This window comes from Panthera pardus, unplaced genomic scaffold (genome assembly GCF_024362965.1).
Source record: "Panthera pardus isolate Hobbes unplaced genomic scaffold, ASM2436296v1 HiC_scaffold_21, whole genome shotgun sequence".
In the NCBI taxonomy this organism is placed as follows: Eukaryota; Metazoa; Chordata; class Mammalia; order Carnivora; family Felidae; genus Panthera; species Panthera pardus.
In genome coordinates, this window is record NW_026526777.1 from 5622050 (window position 1) to 5646485 (window position 24436).

The 24436-nt window shown below is 51.3% G+C and overlaps 1 protein-coding gene across 2 annotated transcripts; it reads left to right on the forward strand.

Annotated features, from left to right (window-relative positions):
• PCP4L1 (Purkinje cell protein 4 like 1) lies at nucleotides 1-24003 on the forward strand. 2 transcript variants are annotated; one of them, XM_019433172.2, is made up of 4 exons: nucleotides 1-243; nucleotides 22281-22335; nucleotides 22933-23028; nucleotides 23208-24003. In XM_019433172.2, the coding sequence occupies exons 1-4, from the start codon at nucleotides 235-237 to the stop codon at nucleotides 23300-23302; spliced, it is 255 nt and encodes an 84-aa protein (XP_019288717.2). In that variant the 5' UTR covers nucleotides 1-234; the 3' UTR covers nucleotides 23303-24003. The 2 variants fall into 2 exon arrangements, with proteins under 2 accessions (XP_019288717.2, XP_053764906.1); XM_053908931.1 differs by having other exon boundaries at nucleotides 22933-24003.
• The last annotated feature ends 433 nt before the right edge of the window (nucleotides 24004-24436 follow it).

The following is a 24436-nucleotide window of genomic DNA, read 5'->3' on the forward strand; positions in this document are numbered from 1 at the left end:
AGCGGCTCCGACAGGACGGGGTCGGAAGGGGACCGGGCGGCGGGGAGCCGGTCGCCGAGAGCCGGGGTGCGGGTTCCGGAGCAGCGCCCCCCCCCCCCTTCCCCGCACCAGCCTCTGCTCCGCTCGTCGGCCGGGGCTCCCGCCTCCGAGCCCCGCCACCCGCGGCCGTCGCCCGCGCAGCCCCGAGGGCCCCTCGCCTCTGCTGCACGTGCCGCGCCCCGTCCGGCCGCCGCGATGAGCGAGGTGAGCTCCGGGCGAGCCTGCGGCGGGGAGGCCGCGGCGCGGGAACCCGGGAGCGAGGGAGGGCGCGGCAGCCCCGAGTCCCCGAGCCCTCCGGGGGCGCCCCACGGCCCCTCCGGGGAAGCTCCCGCCCCGGGCGCTGGGAAGCGACTGCAAGACGGAGGCTTTCAGCCCGGCGCGTTGGATGGAGCTTTTGATGAGGGGGCGGGGGGGGGGGGGGGGGACTGCGGTCTCAGGTGATAAGTCGCCTCCTCGGGATACCGCTCTCTGCATCTGTCTTAGCGCTGCGAGGCCACTCGGGCTTCCCTGCACTCCCCGGACTTCGGAGAGAAAGGCTCGCCTGTACCCTCCTTCTCCAGGCTGTGCTGCACTCGCTCCTTAGGTAGCATTCAGCCACAACCCCAGCCCTCGCCCCCTGTGGGCGTCACCTCCCCCCTTTGGGGAAGGTGGCATCCCCCCCGCCCCCCCCATTCAGACGGGAGCCAACCATTGGAGGGACCGGTGCTGCTATTCAGAAGCGCCTGTTGTGGGGGCACGTCCACTCCTGGAGCCACGTCCCCTTCCGGAGAGGTCTCCCTCTGCAGTGTTTGTTACAGCCTAGGTCTTTCTGGCTGGCTCCGTGGCATCCATCTGAGACAGAGCCAGTCCATCAACTGGGATTTTCTCTTTTCCAAGGACACTGTCCCTAGGTGGGGGTCAAAGCAGAGACTTGGAAAGACCTCTCCCATTGTTTGAATGCATTTGGAGGATCCAAAAACCAGGATCTCCCTTCCCAAGTGAAGTCAGTATGGGCTAAGTAGCACCGCAAGCTTGCCCTCTGCACCCCCCTTTCCTAGTACCCAAGATCTTGTGATAAATCCGGCGTCTCAGCCACATGCCAGGGCCCAGCCCTACGACTTCCTAGCTATGTGGTCTTAGGCAGGTTACTAGATCTTTCTCTGCTTCGTTGTTTGATCTGTAAAATTGGGGCAATACGGATCGTTCAAGTGATTAAATGAGATAATAATATGCAAAAGACTTAGAACAGTGGCACAGAGGAGGTACTCAATCCACATTAGCTATCTATCGTTACTGTCTCCCCGTTTCTGTTTTGGAATATTACAGAAAATGAGCGCGAGAATTCTCAAGAATACCAGGTTAGTGAGGGGACAGGACCCTGGAACCTAGGTCTCAATTTAGATCTTTATCTCTAGTAGGAGCTCTGCTAAGAGTTGTCGTCCAGGGAACCAATTAGTGCCCACGGCTGTGTTGTGTTGGTTGCTATGTCCACTGAGTTTATCCTGGAAAATTCAGCTAGTCTGGGGGCTGCAGATGAACCAAAGTGGCTTCAAGTCCCTCACCTAGTTGTGACTGTGACCAGGGCAGCCTTTCAGAAAGAGAAGGAAAGAAAAATGGTTCAATCTTCTTTCCACTTCTTTCTTTTTTTTTTTTAACATTTAAAAAAATAGTTATTTTTGAGTGAGAGCGCACAAGCAAGCAGGGGAGGGGCAGAGAGCGAATAGAGACGCAGAATCCAAAGCAGGCTCCAGGCTCTGAGCTGTCAGCACGGGACTCGAACCCATGAACCGTGACATCACGACCTGAGCCAAAGTCTGATGCTTAACCGACTGAGCCACCCAGGCGTCCCCTTTCCTCTTGCTTCTAATGTGAGCAGCCCTGATATGAGAAGAGAGGTTTCCTTTGCCCTCTTTTCAGTGAGCTCTGGAGTTCAAGGCCCCCTCTAGTGTTTCTAAATCTGAAAGTTGCAATTCAAGCCGCCCCCTGGGAGATTGTGACCTGAAGGCTATGCCAGCGTGAATATGTGTGGTTAGCCTGTGCTTTGGGGGGGGGGGGGGGGGGGGGGGAAGTGCGCAGACTCTCTGTAGGGCACGCTACAGGGGCTGGCATTTAGGGTGGCATTTGGTGGAGGGATGAAGCTGTTTCGGTGACCAGGAAGACCGTTTGGTGTGTGAGGGGAAAGTCAAGCCTTGACTTCGTGGCGGAACTTGGCTAGCCTCACTCAGGAGCTTGCTCCGTAGAATGATGACTGTAGGATCCTCGGATGGGGACTAGCTGTCTGCGTGCGCAGGGGTGCCCAGGCCGTCAGAGTGAACTGGTTCTAACTAGCAATTTAGTTCTCAAGGCTGCCTTCTAATATGGAGCTGAGCCTGGCTTCAGGGATGAGTATTTATAAAATCCAGAAGCAGCCACCTGGGTCTACGCAGAGACTAGCTCTTTCTGAACCAGATCCCCAAGGGGTCTCTGCTCCCTGAGAGGCCAAGACCCGGCCTGTTTTCTTCCTCTGGTAGGAAAAAAAAAAAACAAACAATACGATAAAAAGCGGAAGTATTGCCCAGGGCTCTGGAGCTCCAGGGAGACGCCAAACCTCTCCACCTCTCCCTGGGCAGCCCCAAGGCTCTCCACCTCGGGCTGCCCAGGAAAGCCCCGTGCACCCTAAATCTTATATAAGCTTCACCCCCCCACACACACACACCACCTGTTTATTTTCTTGCTTCAGAAAAACTGCCTGAAACGAGAGGATTTGGGATCTCCTTACGAGATTCCCATTTCAACTGAAGAACCAAAACCGGAGAGCAGTCTTCAGACGTAGTGCAACCAAGGAGCAGGGGTTCCGGTGGGGCTGCTGGGGACGATCTCCAGCTCCTCTTTGCCTCCATGGCTGTTTGCTGTCCCTCAGTACTGCAGCAGAGCATTTCCCCATAAACGTACACGTGTGTGTGCGTGTGTGTGTGTGTGTGTGTGTGTGTCCACGCGCAGGGGAGCTGCAGGGGACTCAGCTTCAGCTTGCTGTATTCACAGCTGCAGGCAGGACTTGATTGCTGTGAATCACGGTCTATCTCTTGTCGTTTCATAACTTTTCGCTGGTTTCAACGAAGGATGGGAATGGGAGATGCACGCCGTCCCCGGGGGCTCTGTCCCATAACCCCTCGTGACACTCCTACGGTGTAGCCGGCTGCTTACAGCACAGATGCAAGTTCTCCTGTGATCCTGTCGCATTTTTCAACTGTGAGGGGCCCAGCTGGTGCGATCCCTTGGTCTGGCCGTCCTTCTGTTGAAACGGGGGTCGTGGGTGCCTGGGAACTGTGCTCACAATGTCTGTCTTGTGTTTCGGCTGGCAGGGGCCAAAAATCCGTTAAGCCTCGCTAGGAGAGAGCTCAGAACTGGTACTCCCTCCTTTATCCTCCTGCTGGCTCTCGTCTTAGGTACTGGCAATGGGATATCGCATTTGGGAGATCACGTTCTCGTTCGTGCGCATATCTGTCAGAGTCTGCAACCTTTCTCACAACGGAAGCTTGGGCAGGCCTATACCATTCTGTTGTCTTCTGTGAGCCAGTTGTTAGGGAACCTGGAAGGGACTTGGAGGAAATCCAAGTTTCCCTCTCTCTTCGGTATTTTATTATAATTATTACGGTTCTATTGGACATATAAAACAGAAGGGCTAGCTACTTAATATTGGAATGCCCTCCACCTCTGAAAATAATCTGTCTTCCAAAGCGAGGGAAATCAGAACTTGGTTCCAGAACTTGCTTTCTCAGTCACCCATCCAGGTCGTTGGCTTTAGCTGCTTGAGTGGGAGCCTCTCGCTGGTAAAAGTGGATGACTGTTATCTCCTAGCCAGGAATTGGGACGACTGTTTTTCCTAAGCCGCAGCTGTGGTCTGTTGCGTCGTAGAATGTCACGGCTCTATAAGGGCAGGCGCCCATAAGCAATGTGGCTGGAGTTGAAATATGCAAACCTGAAGCATCTTTCCTGTCGGTCTGTGGAGGGTCTTCAGGAATGCAAGTGATGGAGATAGGGTTGAAGGGGAAGAAGAGGAAGAAGGGTCAGGTGAGTAATTGTCCTTTCAGAGCAGTGGTTCTATGAATGCCTCTCCCTGTTTCCTGTTTCTCTATAGTCCCAAATTGCCCTTCATGAGTTTCTTTTCTCATGGAAAAAAATTTTGGGTGCGCGGGTGGCTTGGTTGGTTGAGTGGCTGACTCTTGATTTTGGCTCAGGTCATGATCTCACAGTTTGTGCGTTCAAGCCCTGTGTTGGGCTCCACACTGACCGCACAGAACTTGCTTGGGATTCTCTCTCAAAATAAATGAACGAACGAAAGAAAGAAAGAAAGGAAGAAAGGAAGAAAGAAAGAAAGAAGCTTGGTTTGCAAAAAATCTTCAAGATAGAAATACAGATATATCTTTCACCAAGAAAATCTGAAATAACCAAACATTTTATTATTTAAAAAACATTTTTGTAACTAGGCTTCATGCCCAGTGTGGAGCCCAGCACTTGAACTCACAACCCTGAGAGCAAGACCTGAGCTGAGGTCAACAGTCAGTTGCTTACCCGACTGAGCCACCCAGGCGTCCCCGTCCAAACGTTTTAGTGATATGATTTTAGATATGTTAAGAAGCCCTAAAGATCATCTGATCCCATCTTCCTATCTTAGAAATGAGGAAACTGAGGCCCAAAGCTGAGCTAAGTGTACACAACACTACAACGAAGACTAGGGCACAGACTGCTCATTCCAAAAGAACTTTCCATATGAGCCCTTTAATATGTTACCCCAGCGAGCATAGAATGCCGTGATTTATATGCAACCTTCAAGGAATAGGTCCCAAGTACTTTCTACAGGAAATCTAAGCAATGTGATTTAATACCTGCTGAGCGGGAGGGTAGAGGGAGACGAGAGATCCACGGGAGATAATATTTATCGACAGGGTACATTTTGGTAGGATACTAGGCAGGGCAACTACTGCCCCTAATGCAGGATGTGCAGTCGCCCTGAAAATGGGTGCAGTGAATGTGCTCAAGTGGCTCAGGCAAGCTAACAGGAGAGACGGTGAGGGGAAACCTGGAGGCCCCCTTTTCCTGGGTTCTTAGTTTCCGGTGTCCATCATCGATCCCCGGAACTGCAGAGCATCAAGGGCCAGAAGGAGCGGTTTTCTGTCGGAAAAGAAAGAAACGAGAGCAGTTCTCTGACGTCCGGTGAAGTTTCGACTTGGAGGGCCCAGTGCAGGACAAAAGATCTCGCGATAAAATCGGTGTACCTGCTAACCAAACAAGGGCCCTTTCATTTGGGCCACTTGACTTCCAAGAAGAGTAGTACAAAGGCTTTGGGAGGAAGAGTCTACGAAGGGGGAAAGAAGAATGTGTTAGACCTGCAAAGTAAGTGTTAGCAGCCTACTAGGATTCCAGGATCCGAAGCGCGTGCTTTTCTAAATCCATGCTCCAGACGGGCTGCTCAAAATGCCTTGACTTGCCCCAGAATTGTTTTACCCGAGGGAGTAAGCCAAGTCGGAAGCAGATCCCAAACCACTTTTTCCAAGAGCTCTGCATCCCTGCGGGTGCCCATGAGCAGGTGCCCCAAATCCTGGACCTTGTCACATTCTCCTCCTTGAAGCCTCGTTATTGCTTCGTTCTAGGCTGACTCCTGAAGGCATGCCCACCTGGGTTTCCCAGCAGCGCCCCCCCCCCCCACCCCAGGGAAAGAGGTGCCATTTCCCACTCTGTTGTCCTTGGTGCTGCCTCCCTCCCACACAAAGCCCTCCAGCTGAGTGTTTGCTTTGTAGGCTGTGGGGGGATTAATACGTTTATTTTGGGACATTAACGCCATGGGTGGGATGCACATTGAAGATTATAGTAATAAATGATGCCTGGCGCTGCTCGCTCTCCCCCACCCCTACCCTCAGTGTGGGGTAGAAGGCACAGCTCCAAGCTGTGTGCAGGGCACCGCAAAGAACCGCTCATTAAACTGTGGCAGCCCATGCTGGGGGGACGGCGGGGCTGTTGACTCACCGCGTGCCATGAGCTAGCCTGGCCCGAGGAGTTCTGCCTCTGGCTCCGGTGGGGGGTATGCTATTCCAGGCAGCAGGGCTGGGGTGTCTGAGGGGCCGGGGGGAGGGGGCAGAGTGGGGGGGTGCTCGGGAGCTCCGAACGCTCAGGTCCAGTTCCTGTTTTAAGAGGCATCTGGGTTCCAGGATATTTGGCTCACATTCCTTATATGAGGAGAAGAATGTGTGTGTGTAGGACCTGAAGTAAGAATTCCCAGTTCTCCTTCTGTTGTTATCTTGAGGGTGACCTTGAACGAGTCTTTCAGAGGCTGTTTGAAGACTGCAGCTGGTTGCTGCACTGAAGGAATTGAACCGGTTCCAACAGTGCTCCCAACAGCAGGCTAGGGTCTCGCAGAGGCACCCGGACATCCCACGGGCCTCTCTGAAGTCCTTCGGCAGCGACCTTCATCTAGCATTGGGGGAAGATACGTCAGCAGGGGTGCAAGGGTCCCTGGGGACCCTCTTTGTCACCACTTGGAAGCAGCTGCACGAACTCCTGTCTCCCGTCCCTTTCTGCACCTCTAACGCAGGCGGGGAGCTTACGGAGCCGGTGATTTATGTCTCTACCAAACCAAGGAAGGGGTTGGGGTCTTTTGGGGGCTCCTGTTTCGGAGTTTGACGATTCAGGCCCTTTTGAGGTTTCCTGCCCTGGGCTGTAGGGCGGGACGCTGAGTCCCTGTGCTTCTTCATCTGAACTCTGAGATTCCAGCAGCACCAGAATGTGTAGATGATATGTTTTCATGTGCAAAGCATCCCAGCCGGATCATGCAAATCCAGGTATGGTGAGGTCCTCCTTTGTTCCTTCTGTTGCCGCCCGGAACAACCTCTTTCAAGAGCCCAGGGGGAAGAGGAGTGCGGGGAAATGTGGGTAGTTTACCTTCTCCAAGGTTGGCTCTAACTTGCTGCTCGGAGCAGAGGGGGTGACACTGTCTTGCCTATTCTGGTGACAGTGGTTGCCGTGGCAACACCATTACAGATGAAGAAGACAAAGAAAGGAAGAAACGCAGCCCTTGAAGGAGGCAGAGGGAGTCAGGCCTAAAGTGATAAGGTACCTATTCCCCAGTGGTGGCAGGAGGGAAACGGCACTTAAGTCACCACCAGTTTGACTGTTCTCAGGCGTTTTGCCAAGACAATACTAACAAGCCATCCTTCTGATTGAGCAGATTTGCAATGAACAGATTTGCACAATCATCGTTTGGATTCAAAAAATAAAATGCGTGTCTGTGTCTTAGAGGTTTGTTTTTTTTTTTAAGTGTATTTATTTATTTTTGAGAGAGGGAGAGTGTGCGTGCACATATAAGCAGGGTAGGGGCGGAGAGGGAGAGAGAGAGAGAGAGAGAGAGAGAGAGAGAGAGAATCCCAAGCAGGCTCCGCACTGTCAGTGCAGAGCCCAACACGGGGCTCAAACCCACGAACTAGAAGATCATGTCCTGAGCCCAAATCAAGAGACTGATGCTTAACTGACTGAGCCACCCAGGCGCCCCTAGAGTTCTTTGAAATGAAACGTGAACAGGGGCACCTGGGTGGCTCGGTCGGTTCAGCGGTTAAGCGTCCAGCTTTTCGGCTCAGGTCATGATCCCCCAGTTTGTGAGTTCGAGCCCCGCGTCGGGCTCTGTGCTGACAAGCTCGGAGCCTGGAGCCTGCTTCGGATTCTGGGTCTCCCTCTCTCTCCGCCCCCACCCTGCTAATGCTCTGTCTCTGTCTCTCAAAAATAAACAAATGTTAAAAAAAATTTTGAAATGAAACGTGAACACTTACGGAGGTGCCGTATAGGACCCCCTTCCTGTGTACCCGGGAGTGGCTCCAGGAGTCTCCAGGACTGCAGACCTGGGCGGCTGCTGCACGGAATACAGTTTCTGTCCACGCAGACTATTGTTGGGCCCTTTATCAGAGTTTAGAGCCATCGTCAGCATTTCTGGGGACAAACATTGGGAAGATGGAGATTGTGATTTCCAGCATTGGTTTAGAGTGAAAAGAGCTCCGTCATGAAGGTCCTGTGGTTGGAGAATAAGCCTCAAGTCCCCTTAGACCAATCCTGGCATAGTCTTCGGCCTTCAGGTCTCTTTAGGGAAGATAAACTCTGTAGCAACTTTAGTCTTTGATTCCAGGACTTTAACCAGGCAATTCCCCAGTAACTTGACCTATTCTTGTATTTAACCCAGGATTATATTACCTCAAAATACTAACTATTTATTTTAATACATGCTAGGCATTTTACATACATTTTCTCTAGTTCTTTTCACCCTTCAGAACAGATACTGTCTCTTTTCTGCAGGTGAGAGGTCTGAGCACAGCAAGGCTAAGCGATTTACCCAATGTCACACAGCTAGGAATGGCAGAACTGGGATTTTTTTTTTTTTCTTTTTTTCCAGAGAGAGAGCAAGTGAGCGAGCAAGTAGGGGAGGGGCAGAGAGAGAGGGAGACCCAGAAACCGAGGCGGGCTCCAGGCTCCGAGCCGTCAGCACAGAGCCCGACGTGGGGCTTGAACCCAGGAGCCATGAGATCGTGACCTGAGCCGAAGTCAGACCCTCAACCGACCGAACCACCCAGGCGCCCCAGAACTGGGATTTGAAGATCGTCAGTGCAGACCCGGGATATGAAACCAGATCTGTCTAGCTCCACCTAATGTGCCATAGCACTCCTTCCGGGAATTTGAGGCTGGAGAACTTTTTAGTTCACATAAATATCTGTCGGGTACCTCTTCTGTGCAAGGCCTAGGTTGCAGTTACTGTGACACGGAAATAAGCGGTAAATATGGACTGTGCTTTCGAGGCAGTGGAATCTGGTAGGTGGTGAGGGTGGGGGAAGGGAAGCCAAATGCACGGTAGCTGTCGAACAGGCGATAGGAGGTACGCTTCCGGACAGGTTCTCCTTCGTCCTCAACTCCTTTTCAGGCACGACGTACCGACGCGAGGAAGAGCAGTGACCTGGCTTCTGATACTCTTAACAGCCTCTGAACTAGCTATAGAGTGGAGGCCCTCAGCCAGCTGAAAACAAATTTGATTTCAGAAGTCCAGATGAGGTGGCAAATAGAGCACAGTGGGAACTCTTTCGTTCATTCGACAAATCCTGAGTACATAAAGGCCTTGTGCTAGACCCTGGGGGTACGGTAGTGAGTTAAGGTGGACACTGCCCCCACCTCATAGGAACTCACACCCAAATGGAGGGGACGTACATTCGATATTTGACCACAAAATTATGATTTAGTTACACGAGCGATAAGTGCTACCAAGAGGAAATCCTCGGCGCTGATTAAAACATAATGAGGGGTGCCTGGGGGGGCTCAGGCAGGCGTCCAACTCTTGATTTCAGCTCAGGTCGTGATCTCACGGTTCGTGGGTTTGAGCCCCGCGTCAGGCTCCAGGCTCACAGTGCAGAGCCTGCTTGGGATTCTCTCTCTCTTTCTTGCTCTCAAAGTAAATACATCAACAACAACAAACATAATGAGGGCCCTGGCCAAGTCTGGGTAGCCAAGAAGAGCCTCCCGGAAGAAGGACCCCTTGAGGGGAGCTCTGAAGGATAAGCAGGAATTAATTAGATAAGGGAGTAAAGATAAGAGAATCCTGTGCCAAGGTCCTGAGGTAGGAAGGCATAAGGTATGTTCCAGAGATGAGGTTACTGAGGCAATCAGAGGCTGCATAGTATAGGGGCCTTTTGACCACAGTAGTGATTCTATTCTTCATCCTAAGACCATCGGTAACCGCTTGGGCTATTGCACTGGCCCACCTAGGAAGCAAGTGCGTTCGGGCAGCAGCGGTGGAAAGAAGTGACGGGAGTGAGAAATCCTTAGGAGATGAAGTTAACAGGCGTTCATACTGAATGGGACACACAGTGTGACGGAAAGAAGGACAGTCGTCGGGGACAATTTCCGGGTTTCTGGCTTGTGCAGCTGGATGAGATAGAGAATATTTGCAGAAGACAAGGTTGGGTAAGTAGGATTATGAGTCCGGTTTGAGATGCATAGAGCTTGAGGTTTCTGGAGGCCATCGGGTGGAGGTGTTTTGAAACCCACAGGAGGGCTCTGGGACAGAGATGTCCATCGGAGTCGGCAGTGGCCGTTCAGAATGGCTGTTCAGAATGGCAGCCACTAGGCACCTGTCGCTCTTTAACTTATTGAAGTTAACCAACGCTTGACAACTAACGCTTAACTTAGGAATTAAATAAAGTTACACATTTTATTCCTCGGTTGCACGGGCCACATTACATAAGTACTCAACAGCCACATGGATGCCGTATACCAGACCGCACAGATCTAAAACATTTCTATCATGGGGCGCCCGGGTGGCTCAGTCGGTTAAGCGTCCGACTTCAGCTCAGGTCACGATCTCACCGTCCGTGGGTTCGAGCCCCGCCTCGGGCTCTGTGCTGACAGCTCGGAGCCTGGAGCCTGCTTCCGATTCTGTGTCTCCCTCTCCCTCTCTCTCTGCCCCTTCCCCGCTCACGCTCTGTCTCTCTGTCTCTGAAAAATGAATAACCTTTTAAAAAAATAAAAAATAAATAAAAACAAAACATTTCTATCATTGCAGAAAGATCTGTTGCAGTTCTATGGCAAACTTTTTCTGTAATGGGCCAGATACTAAATGTATTTGGCCCTGTGGACCATATGGTCTCTGTTGCAACTACTCAACTCTGCTGATGCAGAGCCAAGGAGCCATAGACAACATGTAAACGATCGGTGTGGCTATAAAACTTTATTTACACAAATAGGCTACAGATCAGATTCGTCAGGGAGACTGTAGTCTGCCAACCCCCATTCTCCGGGACGGTACATAAATGATGACTGAAGTCAGAGGTACGGATATGATCCTCTAGGAAGAGAGAACAGAAGGAGAGTCTGGCTCCAAACCTCGAGAGTCTCCAATACTTAAGCATTGGGCAGAAGTGCCCAGGAAGGAGAAAAACCAGGAAAAATCACGATGTCCCAGGAGCCAGGGCAAGCATGTGGGTCGAGAAAGGCGAAACGATTTGCGTGTCGAATGCCTCAAGTCAAGCCAAATGGAGTTGGCACCTTTGCATTGACTTGGTATCATAGAGTCATTGCTTGTCCGAAGAGTCATTTCACTGGAGTAGGAGGGGCAGAGGAGGGGTTGAAATGGGTTGGAGAGTCTGGAAGGTGAGGAGACGGAGACAGTAAGTGTTCAGAGAGCCCTGCTGTGAAGAGGGGAGCCGTGAGAGGCCCTAGGCCCACCCCCTCCCCCCAGTCTGTCTTACTACCCTGACTTTTTTTTTTTTTAATGTTTATTTATTTTTGAGAGAGAGAGAGACAGAATGCGAGCAGGGGAGGGGCAGAGAGAGAGGGAGACACAGAATCCGAAGCAGGCTCCAGGCTCTGAGCCGTCAGCATAGAGCCCGACACGGGACTCGAACCCACGAACCGTGACATCATGACCTGAGCCGAAGTCGGACGCTTAACCGAGCGAGCCACCCAGGTGCCCCCTACTACCCTGCCTTTCTAAGTGCTCCTTCTCAGTCGTTGTTAGCTTCTTGACCTCCCCTTAACCCTTTTCCACACTGAAGACATTAACATAAAATTTCTACGCAGTAAAATGGACCCTTATCAGTGTGTAGGTCTGTGAATCTTGACAAACACATGTGGTCATGAAACCACCACCACAATCAAGATACGGGTCAGTTTCATCATCCCCAGATCCCTCCTTCGCATTTGTCACCACCCCTCCCGTGACCTCAGCCGCCACTGACATGATCTTTCTATGTTCCCTATAGTTTTGCCCTTACAAGAGATGTCATATCGTTAGAATCATACTATGTATACGTAGATTTTTGGGACTGGCTTCTTTCACTTAGCCTAACGCTTTTTTTTTTTTTTTTTTTTAAGTGAGCTCTACGCCCAACTTGAACACAAGACCGTGAGATCAGTAGTCACACGCTCTATGGACTGAGCCGGCCAGGCGCCCCCTAGCCTAATGAATTTGAGGTTCATCCATCATGCATATCGTTGTATCAGTGGCTTATGCCTTCTTTTAACTGCCGAGTAGTATCGCAGCGCACGGACGGACCACGCTTCGTTTATCCCTTCCCCACGTGAGGGACATGTGGGCGGCTTCCAGTTTTTGGTGATGACAAGTAGGGCTGTTACGGGCATTCATTTCCAGGTGTACGTGTAGGGGTTTTCATCTCACTGGGAAAAATCCGTAGGAGGGGGATTGCTGGGGTCAGCAGTGACGGTGCCTGAGAAACCACCAAGTGGCCGTGCCCTTTTGCGTTCCCAGCAACAGTAGACGGCGTTCCAGGCACTCTGGATCTTTGCCAGCACGCCGTGTGGTTAGAACAAACAAACAAAACGAAAAAACCACGAGAGTAGTGGCGTGTAATGGTACCTCGGTGGGGTTATAATTTGAATTCCCCAAACGGCTAATGATGTTATGTATCTTCTCTCCTGTGCTCATCTGTCACCCATGTATCTTCTTTGGCAAGGCGTCCAAATATCTTGCCCGTGTTTACAAATTGCATTCACGTTACCGAGATTTGAAAGTTGTTTATGTATGTGGGATATAAGGCGTTTGTCAGACATGTGATTTGCAGGCAATTTGCAGGCATTTTCTCCTAATCTGTGCCTTGCCTCTTCAGTCTCTTAGGAGTGTCTTTCTAAGAGCAGTTCTTACTTTTTTTGTTTTAATGTTTTATTTATTTATTTTTGAGAGACAGAGAGAGAGAGAGAGAACACAAGCAGGCAAAGGGCAGACAGAGAGGGAGACAGAATCTGAAACAGGCTCCAGGCTCTGAGCTGTCAGCGCAGAGCCTGACCGGGGACTTGAATCCACAAACCGTGAGATCATGACCTGAGCTGAAGTCAGACGCTTAACCCACTGAGCCCCCCAGGCGCCCTTCAGAGAGCAGTTCTTACTTTTGACGAAGTCCAATTTATAATTTTTTTCTCTTATGGATTTTACCTGTGGTATATCTAAGAAATGTTTGCCTATCCCAAGGTTGGAAAGATTTTTTTCCTATATTCTCTTCTAGAAGTCTTACAGTTTTAGGTTTTATGTGTGCTTGGAGTTAATTTTTGTGTGAAGTACAAGGTACAGATGGAGGTTTTTTTTGTTTTTCGTTTTTTTTTTTTTTTTTTGCAATATTTGTATTTGTTGAAAAGATCCCTCTAACCTTTGAGTATTGGGGTTCCTCCAGGCATGGTCCTAGACCTGCTGCTTTTCCCTCTAATGGTAGTTGAAAAAAGAATTCAGCTCGAGGAAGTCTTTTTTACCCCTTTTTTAAAGACAGGGAGACTTTATATATAAGAGAGTGAGGGGAGTTAATCGTAAAGACTCCCGAGAAGGAGAAAGGAGGAAGCTAAATGGAAGAATCGGGATTCATCTGAATGCTAATGAGTGCCCCGGGAGGAGGTACCACACTGGGAAAGGGAGGCTGTTGCCTTGGCAGAATCCTCTCTGCAGTCCCAGAGCCCCAAGACCCCTAAGCTAACAGGCCTGGCCTCTCCTTTTCCTCCTTCCCCAGGGGAAGGGAGGGCCCACAACTTTGAACTGCAGAGGAAACCAGAATATACTCATGGGGAACTTGGCAGCTACCGCCAACGTGATAGAATGGAACTTGGGAGTAGGTCAGGCCCAGAGGTGAGGGGAAGAGGAGTGCAGGGAGGTAGGCAAGGAAAGAAGTGGGACCCTCTGGGGAAAGGCGAGAGTTGATGGCCTCACAGTTGCTAATTAGCGTTTGGTGCGTGTTGAGACGTGAGAAACATCTCGTCCTGGTGTGGGCACGGAGGCTGAGCCGCACCCAGCTCTAAGCGCACCGGAGACACAGAATCGCAGATTGAATGAAGGCGAGGGAGTCCTTCGAGGCGGAAACCAGGGCGATGGCCCCGCACGTGGAATTCTCGGCATCTGAAGCGTCCGCTTCACAGCGTCACCGCGAGTAGAGAGCATACGTCGGGTTATAGCTGTCCCCCAGAGGTCAGCCTGCTGTGTGTCACGTGGCCCACAGAGCACACGCTGAGATAAAAGCCAGAATCGGGGTGGTCAGGTCAACCGGCAGGGCCGGAATCTGAGTCAGTACGCACGCTCTGGGAGCAGGTTGTGTAGTAAGATTTCCCCACAGTAGGGGGGGGGGGGTGGGGGGACGCGCCTGGGTGGCTCAGTGGTTAGGCGTCCACCTCTTGATTTCAGCTCAGGTCACGAGCTCACGTTTCGTGAGTTCGAGCCCCGTATTGGCCGGCGCAGAGCCTGCTTGGGATTCTCTCTCTCTGCCTCTCCCCGCCTCAAAATAAATAAACTTAAAAAAATAAATAAATAAAGATTTCCCCACGATGGGAGGACGTGATACTGTTCCCTGTGTTCCCTGTGGAGAGTACGTGAAGAAAGTGCTGGGGCCCGTGGATTGAGAGACTGACCTTGACTCTGGCTGCCTGTGGGAATGATTAGGATTTTCCCTCCCGCTGTCCTTCCTTGGCTAGAGACGGGAGAGTGGTGTTCACAGCGTGGTGTTCAAAAGCCTGGACTCTGGAGTCAGACCGTCTGGCTCCACGTTCTGGCTTTGCTACTTCTTAGCTGGGTGACCGTAGGCAAGTTACTCTCTTGACCTCAGTTTCCTTCTCTGTAAAATGAGAAGGGCAACAATAGCCGTCTGGTAGGGCTGTGATAAGACCCCTCGTGTCCACGCTCATAACGTGTGTAGAAAGGTGACTGACACGGAGTAGGTATGACATATGTGATGACCAGTAAGGCAGGGCGACGTGACGCGGTCCTCGATTCCTCCTCGTTCTCCTGCTGGGTCCTGTAAGGGAGAGGATTCGCTAAACCATTTCATTGCCGTTACTGGTCAGAAGAACTCAGGATCGAAAGAAAGAGAAGACCACCCGAGAGTTTGTCGCGCATCCCTGGCCGGGATGTGAGGTGGGCAGAGGCTGAGAAACGCTCACCTGTCACAGCTCTTGTGGCTTCGCAGATGTGAGTTCTTGGGAGAGGGACTCTTACAGGGCATGTGGTTTCTGGTTCACCCAGAGTGGACCCCTCCGCCTCCCCGCCACGCCTCCCTGGTTTATCTGAAATGCAGGTAGTCAGCCTGCTTGCAGGACCTTGACTCATCGAAAACTGCTGGGATTCTGGAGAACAAACAGGGGAGTTGGGGCAGAGACCAGGGAGCAGGAAAGGGCCGAGTACCGTATGGAGTGTGGGAGCTGACAACCTGCGATCTAACTGCCCCCACCCCCCAACCTCAGCAAATCCCAAAAAGCCAAGTCGAGAAATCCAGGGTCCAGAGCGGCTGTTTTGAGAACTGGCTGGAAAGGGCCGAGGGAGGAGGCCAGGAGGTGGGAGACTCAGCACCCTGCTTCTCAGCGGAAGGTTCGAGGGGGGCGTTGGGAGTGATAGGGCCTTTCTCCTCCTTAGAGCAAGCACCCTCTCCTGGTCTCCCCGGTGACCCCTCATGAATTGAAGCCGCACCGGGAACCCCTGGGGGACCAGACAGCAGCTGAGCCACGGCCCGCGTCCCAGGGTCGGTCATCTCCGGAGAGACTGAGGCAGGGCAGGGCAGAGGGGAAGCGGTGGCCGGTGTGGGTCTGTCCCCACACTTATTCCCGCTCAGAGGAAGTTCAAGAGTAGCCAAGATGAGAAGCACAGTAGAGGAAGAGCTAGCCATCTGAGGAGAGATGTTCAACATTGGGCCCTGACTGTCCTCCAAAGGGGGAGGCGCTAGGGTGAGAGAACTCTAAGGGAACAGGCTTAGAGTCAGAGGGATAACAGTTAAAGCAAGGATCAGAGCCGGGGATTTGCTGGCGATCGAGAAAGTAGGATTTGAACTAGGAGGTCATGCACTCGCCTCTTGACCCATGACCCTCTTGCCTGGACTATTGACTGTTATCCTGTTACCGTCCCCGCCCTGCTTTTGCAGTGTGGACGAAGCGCTCGTGATGACGGCGTACCAGAGGGCAACGTGTCACGTAGGCGACTACTGGGCCATTATATCGATCGTGTGCAAAAAGATACGGAAATGAAAAATAAATTTGACCACAGGAAGATCATGGGGAAAGAAAGCAGTGACTGGCTGGTCCCCCAAGAGTCTCAGAAACAACGTTTCTTTTCAGGGGCCCTTTCTTTTGGTCAAAGGGGGACTAGCCAAGGAGTCCCTGGCTGGCTCAGTCAGTAGAACACATGACTCTTGACCTCAGGGTCGTGAGTTGAGTTCAAGCCCCGTGTTGGACACGGAGCTTACTTAAAAAACAAAACAAAACAAAACAGGGGCGCCTGGGGGCTCAGCCAGTTAAGTGTCAGGCTCTTGATTTCGGCTCCGGTCGTGATCTCACAGTTTGCAGGTTCGAGCCCTGTGTCTGCCTCCATGTTGACAGCACTGAACCTGCTTGGGATTCTCTCTCCCTCTCTCTCTGACCCTCCCCTGCTTGTGCTCTCTCTCTCTCAAATAAATAAATAAACTTAAAAACAAAACGAAAGGGGAACCAGCAGGAATTCTGTAGAGTTTCAGGAACACTTTTGTGAATGTTCTTCCAGATTTTTATGATTTTTATTCATTATTATTAAGATTTTTTAAGGATTTATTCATCTTTTGAGAGAGAGAGAGAGACAGGGCATGAGTGGGGGGAGCAGTAGAGAAAGAGGGAGACACAGAATCCGAAGCAGGCTCCAGGCTCCGAGCTGTCAGCACACAGCCCAACACAGGGCTTGAACTCATAAGCAGTGAGATCATGACCTGAGCCGAAGTCGGATGCTTGACCAACTGAACCCCCCAGGTGGAGAGAGGGAACACAAATAGGAGAGGGGCAGAGGGAGAGAGAGAGAGACAATCTTTAGCAGGTTCCACACCCAGCACAGAACCTAATTCAGGGCTCAATCCCACGACCCTGGCATCATGACCTGAGCCGAAATCAAGAGTCAGACACATAACTGACTGAGTCACCCAGGCACCCTATTATCATTTTTTAATTTTTTCAGATTTTATTTCTAAGTAATCTCTACACCCATCGTGGGGCTTGAACTCCTGACCCTGAGATCAAGAGTTGCATGCTCTTTCAACTGAGGCAGCCGGGAGCCCTTCTTTCAGATTTGTAAACTGAAATGGATAGATAGATAAACAGTCTATATCTTTTTAAAAAAATTTTTTTAATGTTTTATTTTTGAGAGAGAAAGAGACAGAGTGTGAGTGGGGGAGGGGACAGAGAGAGGGAGACACGGAATGTGAAGCAGGCTCTAGGCTCCGAGCCATCAGCACAGAGCCCAACGCGGGGCTCGAACCCACGTACCGTGAGATCATGACCTGAGCCGAAGTCGGACGCTCAACCGACTGAGCCACCCAGGCGCCCCAGCAGTCTGTATCTTTTACAAAAATTGGACCATACCAATTGATAGCCTACTTTTAAAACATGTCTTAGTAATTTTTGTTTTACTTCAAATTATGATTTTCTTATTTCCCCCTAACTTTTTATTAGAAAAAATTATCAGAGTTGAAAGAACAATTCAGTGTGCATCTATGTGCTTTTCACCCAGATTCGGTCGTTGTTAGCATAATGGCATATTTGGGCCAGCGTGTGACAATATTCCATCCTGTGGAAACAGCAGAGCCTGGTGGTTGAACGTGGAGTCTGCCACTCTGGGTCCCAAAGCCAGTTCCACTGTTTCCTAGCAGTGTGGATTGACCTTGGACAAGACCTTTAACTTCTCTAAGCCTGTTTCCTCAACTATGAAATAGGGATGACTCCTCAGAAATTTCAGGGGATCCAATGAGATCATGTTTGGCACCTAGGAAGTTCTCAGTAAATACCGTTTGGGTGCTCTTCACTCAGCCTGGAAGCTGGGGACAACTATCTGAATTGGTTTCACTTTAAATCCGTGTCCATTGGGGCGCCTGGGTGGCGCGGTCGGTTAAGCGTCCGACTTCAGCCCAGGTCACGATCTCGCGGTCCGTGAGTTCGAGCCCTGCGTCGGGCTCTGGGCTGATGGCTCAGAGCCTGGAGCCTGCTTCCGATTCTGTGTCTCCCTCTCTCTGCCCCTCCCCCGTTCATGCTCTGTCTCTCTCTGTCTCAAAAATAAATAAACGTCAAAAAAAAAATTAAAAAAAAAAAATCCATGTCCATTAACCTCAAGTGGGCCCTTAGGGCTGCGTGGTGACCCTACCACATCTCATTATTCGCTCTCTTACTTTCTTACGTGATTATGTCACTCCTTCTCCTTTCTCCTCAAACCTTTACTCCTTTGTGGCCCTTCTTCGCTCTTAGCTGACAACTGTGCTTCTTGTTTAACCGAGGAAATAGGAGCAATCAGAAGAGAACTTTCACGCAGTCCCATTACAGGTACCCCCTTGCTTGCCTCCGTACCCATGTTCGTTGCCTTCATTCCTGTATTATGGATGGACTGTCTATATCTCTGAGGCCAACCCCTCTCCTTGTGTGCTAGGTCCATTTCCTTTTGCCTGTTCAAGGCACTGTTCTAGCGACTATGCTCTCTCTCTTCTGCATCATCAAGTTTTCCTTCTCAACTCACTTGCTGAAACACTCTCCCACGACTCCGCATTCTTCCCCACCTTCCGCCAAATTTCTCTGCTGCTCTTAAAGCAGAGCTCTTTGAAAGAGCTATCGTTACACACACATCCATCAAAAAGTCCCATGGATCCTACCATGAAAATTGTCTCCAGTCTGAATACTTCTCATCACCTCCAGCCCTATTCCAAACCCCCATGATCTGGCTTCTCCACTCACTGGCTTATCGTCCTCATAATTCTTTCCCCTGGTTTCTCTCTTGCCTCTCTAGGGTCTGTTCTCTGAGCAGCAAAGTGATTCTTTAAAAATATATCAGGCCATGGTTCCCTGTGCCCCGAACTTTGTAATGCCTTTCCATCAACTAAAAAAAAAAAAAAAACCAAAGCCTTGGCTCTGGTCCAGAGATACTCATATTCTGGCTCCCCACCCAGCTTCATTTCTTCTACACTCTCCCTCATTCACTCGGCTCCAGCCATGCTGGTTTTCTTACTCTTCCTTGAACACAGAAGGCACAAAACCTGCCTCAGGGACTTTCCACCTGACGTTTCATCCGCCTGGAAGGCTTCTCTCCCACACGTTCACATGGCTTGTTTTTATGTGTCATTCAAACTTCTGCTCAAATGTCACTCATCAGAGAGCCCTTCCTAGATACGCCGCTTCATTTTCCTTCTTGGAACATGTCACTAACTGGCATAAGTGTTTAATGAGTTCGGGAACTTTATTTTGCTCACCGCTTCATCCCCAGTGTCTAGAATGATGCTTGGCATGTATTAGGCAGTGATACGTTTCTTGAATAAATGGATCTTGTGTTTCTTCTATACTCCATTAGGGCGTAGAGTCAAACATCAGTAAGTGGTTGATAAATATTCATCAAAATAGGGTATAAATGGCATAATCTACGTGTCATACACTGGGTTCTTTCTATCCGCTCTTAAAGCAGAGCCCTTCTATCTGGCAGTCATTCAGCAAAGGTTTGCATTTGCTAAAATGAGGGATAATGCTGGAGACTCCACTGAGCTATCCTACGGATGAGATGACAGAACCTTCGTGAAAGCACTCGGTTCCTGTATTTTGGGAAATATCAGGTATTCGATTTGGAAATGAGCCCACAGACTCCAAGGGTGCCCAGGAGCCCACAGGCATGCCTCTGTCTCAAGATGAATTGTACCTTGCGATAGGAATGTCCAGATGAAGCAGCCCCAGTGACACAATTCTGAGGAAGGGGAACTACTATTATTTTGAATTTAACTCTCCATCTGGGCAGAAAGGCCAGAGAAGAGCACACGTATCGCTGACTAATCTTATTTCAAATTCATGTCCTTGGCCTTAGGAGGGGCCCCAGTGCTTCCCAGCAATGCTGTTACTGTTTCCTACTTCAGTCACTTTCCTGCTTCCCTGGATGAGTATCTCATACCTTCTTTCCCTGCTTCCTTCCTTCAGTACCTCTTCCCTCCTCCTCTTGGATGATGACCATGTTACCTATTGTACTTCGAAAACAGACGCAATGAGAGGCACCTGGACGGTTCGGTTGGTTAAGTGTCCGTTTCTTGATTTTGGCTCAGGTCATGATCTCGCAGTTCGTGAGATCGAGCCCCGTGTCGGGTGAGCCATCAGCCGCTTGGGATTCTCTCTCTCTCTCTCTCCAATAAATACATAAATAAACTTAAAAAGAAAACCCAGAAGCAATGAGAAGAGACCTCGCAAATGTTCCCACGTGTTGCCTCTGGACCCGTAAGCTCTGCCTTCCCTCCAGTTCACCCCCCGTTCAGGGCCGCCTCTACTTACGCACCAGATCTCATCCCCTTTCTCCTTCTCCAGCAGTGAGGCTCTTGCAATACTGTAGTGCGTCCTTCTCTACTGGATTATTTTCATAAAAACACAAACATTCTGTCATTTCTGCCATCTTCGGGCAGATCTTCTCGTGAGCCGTATCCCCCTCAAACCACACACCCCCATCCCCATTTTTTTGCAACGCCTTCTGCATTTGCTGCCTCAATCTCTCCTCCATTTCTTTCGCGAACCCACTATAACCAGACGTCTGCTCCCTTCCTCCACGGTGACCCTCCTGTCGGGGTCACCGGGTCAGCCCCCGTCTTCATCTTACTTGGCTGGCCTGCAGAATTGGACACGGTTCATCACTCTCTCCTGCGTGAAATAGTTTCTTCACAGGCCTTCTAAATTACTATAATCTCTCGGCTTTTCTCCTACCTGACTTCTTCTCAATTTCCCTTGCTGATTGTTCCTTAGTTCTACAACCTCAAATCACTGGAATGTCCCGGGCTTTGACTGTGTTCTCTTTATCTGATGGTGCTCTCATGCAGTCTGACAGCTTTAAAAAAAATTTTTTTTTAAGTTTTTATTTATTTTTGAAGGAGAGAGAGAGGGAGACACGGAATTCGAAGCAGGCTCCAGGCTCTAAGCTGTCGGCACAGAGCCCGATGCGGGGCTCGAACCCACAAACTGTGAGATCGTGACCGGAGCCGAAGCCGGATGCTCAAGCGACCGAGCCACCCAGGCGCCCCTGACGGCTTTAAATGTCACCCATATGTTTAACAACTGCCCAATTTATACCTCTGGGCCGGGTCCTCCTCTTGGACATCCAGCAGCTCGTAGAAGAATCTCCACTTGAGTAATTAGTAGACCTCTTGGACTTGTCCGAACACAAGCTCCTGACCCTTTTCCTAAAATCTGCTGCTCCTGCCACCTTCTCCACTGTGGGAAATGACAACTCCGTTTTCCTCACTTCTTCAGGCCACACACTCTGGAGTCATCCTTGACCCCTTTCTCAGAAGGCCACTCATCCAATCAACCGATCCCTTGGGTCATAACATGAAAATATACCCGGGATCGAACTCCTCACCACCCTGACCCAAGCTACCCCTATCTCTTGCCTCATTTTCTGCAGGAACCCCCCCCCCCCCCGGGTTTTCCTGCTTCCTCCCACGTGCCCCTTTGTGCCTTCTCATCTCACCTATAAAAGTGAAAATCCTTAAGAAGGCTCCCAAGGCGTGGGTGCCTGGGTGGCTCAGTCAGTTAAGCGTCTGACTCTTGATTTCGGCTCAGGCCGTGATCTCCCAGTTTGTGGGATCGAACCCCGCCTAAGGGCTCTGGGCTGACTGCGTGGAGCCTGCTTGGGACTCTCTCTCCCTCTCTGTCTGCCCCTCCCCCCACTCTCCCACAAAATAAATAAATAAAACATTTTAAAAAAAAGCTCCCAAGTCCCCCCATGGTCGACCCACCCCAGTTTATCTCTGATCTTGTCTCCACCCCCCCTTTCTCTTGCTTCCCTCCTCTTGACGGCTCATCTCACTTCCACTCCACAGCCACTGGAGGGTCCCTGATCTCCTTCCGCTCTTGGCTCAAATGCTACTTTCAGAGAGGATTTTCCCGACCACTCTGCGCACACCTGTTTTTTCTCCATTCCCACCCCAGCCCTCACTACCCCTCTGCCTGTCTTCTGTCTACACAGCACCTATGACCACCTAGCATACTAGCATAGTAGGTCTATCTGTGCACTAGGATGTAAACCCCGTGAGCACAGAGCTAGTCTGTTTTATCCTCTACGACTTCCCTAGCGCCAATAAATACTTGCTGAATGAGTTTTGACGACTTTCTCCCTCCCTCCGATCTCGATCTCGAGACCCGCTTCTTCAAAAGCCTAGGGGAAAGTGCTTGGTAGCAGGACGTCAAAGTGTTGGTAAGGAGTCCGAGGGGATGGCACCTTAGTGCTTCTGTGAATATCTAACATTCTGATTTGTCTTTTCCAGCTTAATACCAAAACGTCCCCAGCAGCCAACCAGGCACCTGGCCCGGAGGAAAAGGGTGAGTGGGGTTGGGCGAGGCAATCTGTGGAGCGGGTAGATACACGGACATGAAGACGGGTAGGGCTGTAAGTCTGGAAGCTCCCAGAGTCAGACGTAGTCGGAATAGGAACGTGGATAAGTGAAACAAAGCACTCGGTTAGAACTCCTTCCACTTTTTCCTCAGAAGTAAACCTACCGGCCTTGCCTCTTTGATTTTAGAAACTGGCTCGGGAGTGCTTGGAAACAGGCACTGTGAGAGGAAGAAACTCGCCAGGTAATCGGGCCACTGTGTCAATCAGAAATTGAGAACACGCTGGGGACAGTGAACATGCTCTGGATGTGAAGCGCGGGGTTTAGGAATGAGTGGTGACAGAAGACATTTGCCATCTTGGTCTAAGAGCAGCAAAGCTCCTACGTAGCTAGAGAGAGCTCTCAGCCTCCGTCCCCTGACTCAAGTTTGCAGGAGACTTACCGGGCGTCCTTAGTCCTAGCAAAGACTGGGGAACCCCACAGAGCCCAGCAGGAAGTGGACCCTAACCGCTGCATATGGGGGCCTGGAGAAAGGGGCGGGGGCAATGCCCGTGTACCCATTTATGAGTCTCTCAACCCCCTGCAGGGAAGGCCAACAGTGCCAAGAAGGCTGAGGAGGAAGAGGAGATTGATATTGATCTGACAGCACCGGAAACAGAGAAGGCCGCCCTTGCCATTCAGGGCAAGTTCCGGAGATTCCAGAAAAGGAAAAAGGATCCTAGCCCCTGAATAACCAGGCTTGCCCTCCCCCCCTTCCCTTCTCTCCCCTCCTCCACAGTTCCCACTCCTGTGTGTCCCTCTCGCCTCTTGTCGAGGCAAGTTCGACCCTTAGATATTATTTTCTCTGATCGCCCCCTCCAGCCATCGCCGCAGTGGAAGCACGAGGAACATGGGGAAGATGGAGAACCCAGTTGGCAGCCACCTGCCTGAGGTGGGCCGGTTTCTCCTTGGGATAAGCCTCCTTCGTCGGTACCTGTGCCTCGCCTGTGAGGTTGAGGGGCAAGAGGCTTTGAGGCTGAGACAGGGGCCCCCGCCAGCGTGGGAGGGAGGGGAAAGCCTTCAGAGCAGGGCGCCGAGGGGGGGGCACCAGCACCGTTCTGCCAGCTACAACATTCACACTTCAGGTAACGGGTTTTGCCGCTCACATCCTTCTGCGCCACCGCATCCACCCACCCTCTTAGGAGCTGGGTGACAGTGGGGACTGGAGCCCCCCCCCCCCCAGGGGACCCAAATCAAGCACCTTCCACGTTATTGCATGCCGAGTAGAGGAGTTCCCAGGAAGGGACGCTTCATCATCCAGTCTGCGACCATAAGAGGCAGAGGCAGAGCGGGTTCCCAGGGTCAAGGGCAGGGAGACGGGACTAGAGCCGATCTGGAGAGGACAGGAGCGTGGGGGAGGGGGGCCTTCTGGAGACCCAGCTACTGCTGAGAGATGTGTACCCAGATGAAGGGTTTCCGGGACTTTGCTAACCTGCCTACCTCTAACCTCCCACATCTGGCCATCCCTGAAGGCCGCCAAACCAAGTGACCCCTGGAGTCCCCACCTACCCCGTCGCGGAGTCCGAGCGGAAGTGACATAGCCCCTCTGTGTGATTTTAGCATGTTCAATGATGATTAAAGAAAAAAACAAACCCTCCAGTGGGGTCATTCGACCTCCGCTTCTGTCTTTTCTTGGAGGGGATGTGAGTGCGAGCCTGAGCTGGCCTGGGGGCGTGGGGGTTGGTGATGGAGAAGGTGCAAGGATTACGCGGCGCGGTGGCACAGGAAGTCAACGCTGCCTGAGCAATTAGACTGAGCCCCCCTCCCCCACCTGACCTCGCCCTCACCTTGATTCGCCGCCCACACCGGCTCTTTCTCTGCTGCTGTCACCACCCCCGTGCACACCTGCAGGGTGCTCGCCTCCCTCCCTGTCGCCTTCTGGCTCGGAGCGCACTTGGGGTCTATCCCTGGGAGAACAAGCCTTCCTTGCTGCCCATCCCCGGGTGACCTACCCTTGCTGTCCCTCCCACATCCCCCCTCCCTCCCACTGTGTGTCTAACTTAGGGGCCGGAGAGGAAGGCTCTGGCTCAGGAGAGACCACCGCTGTCGCG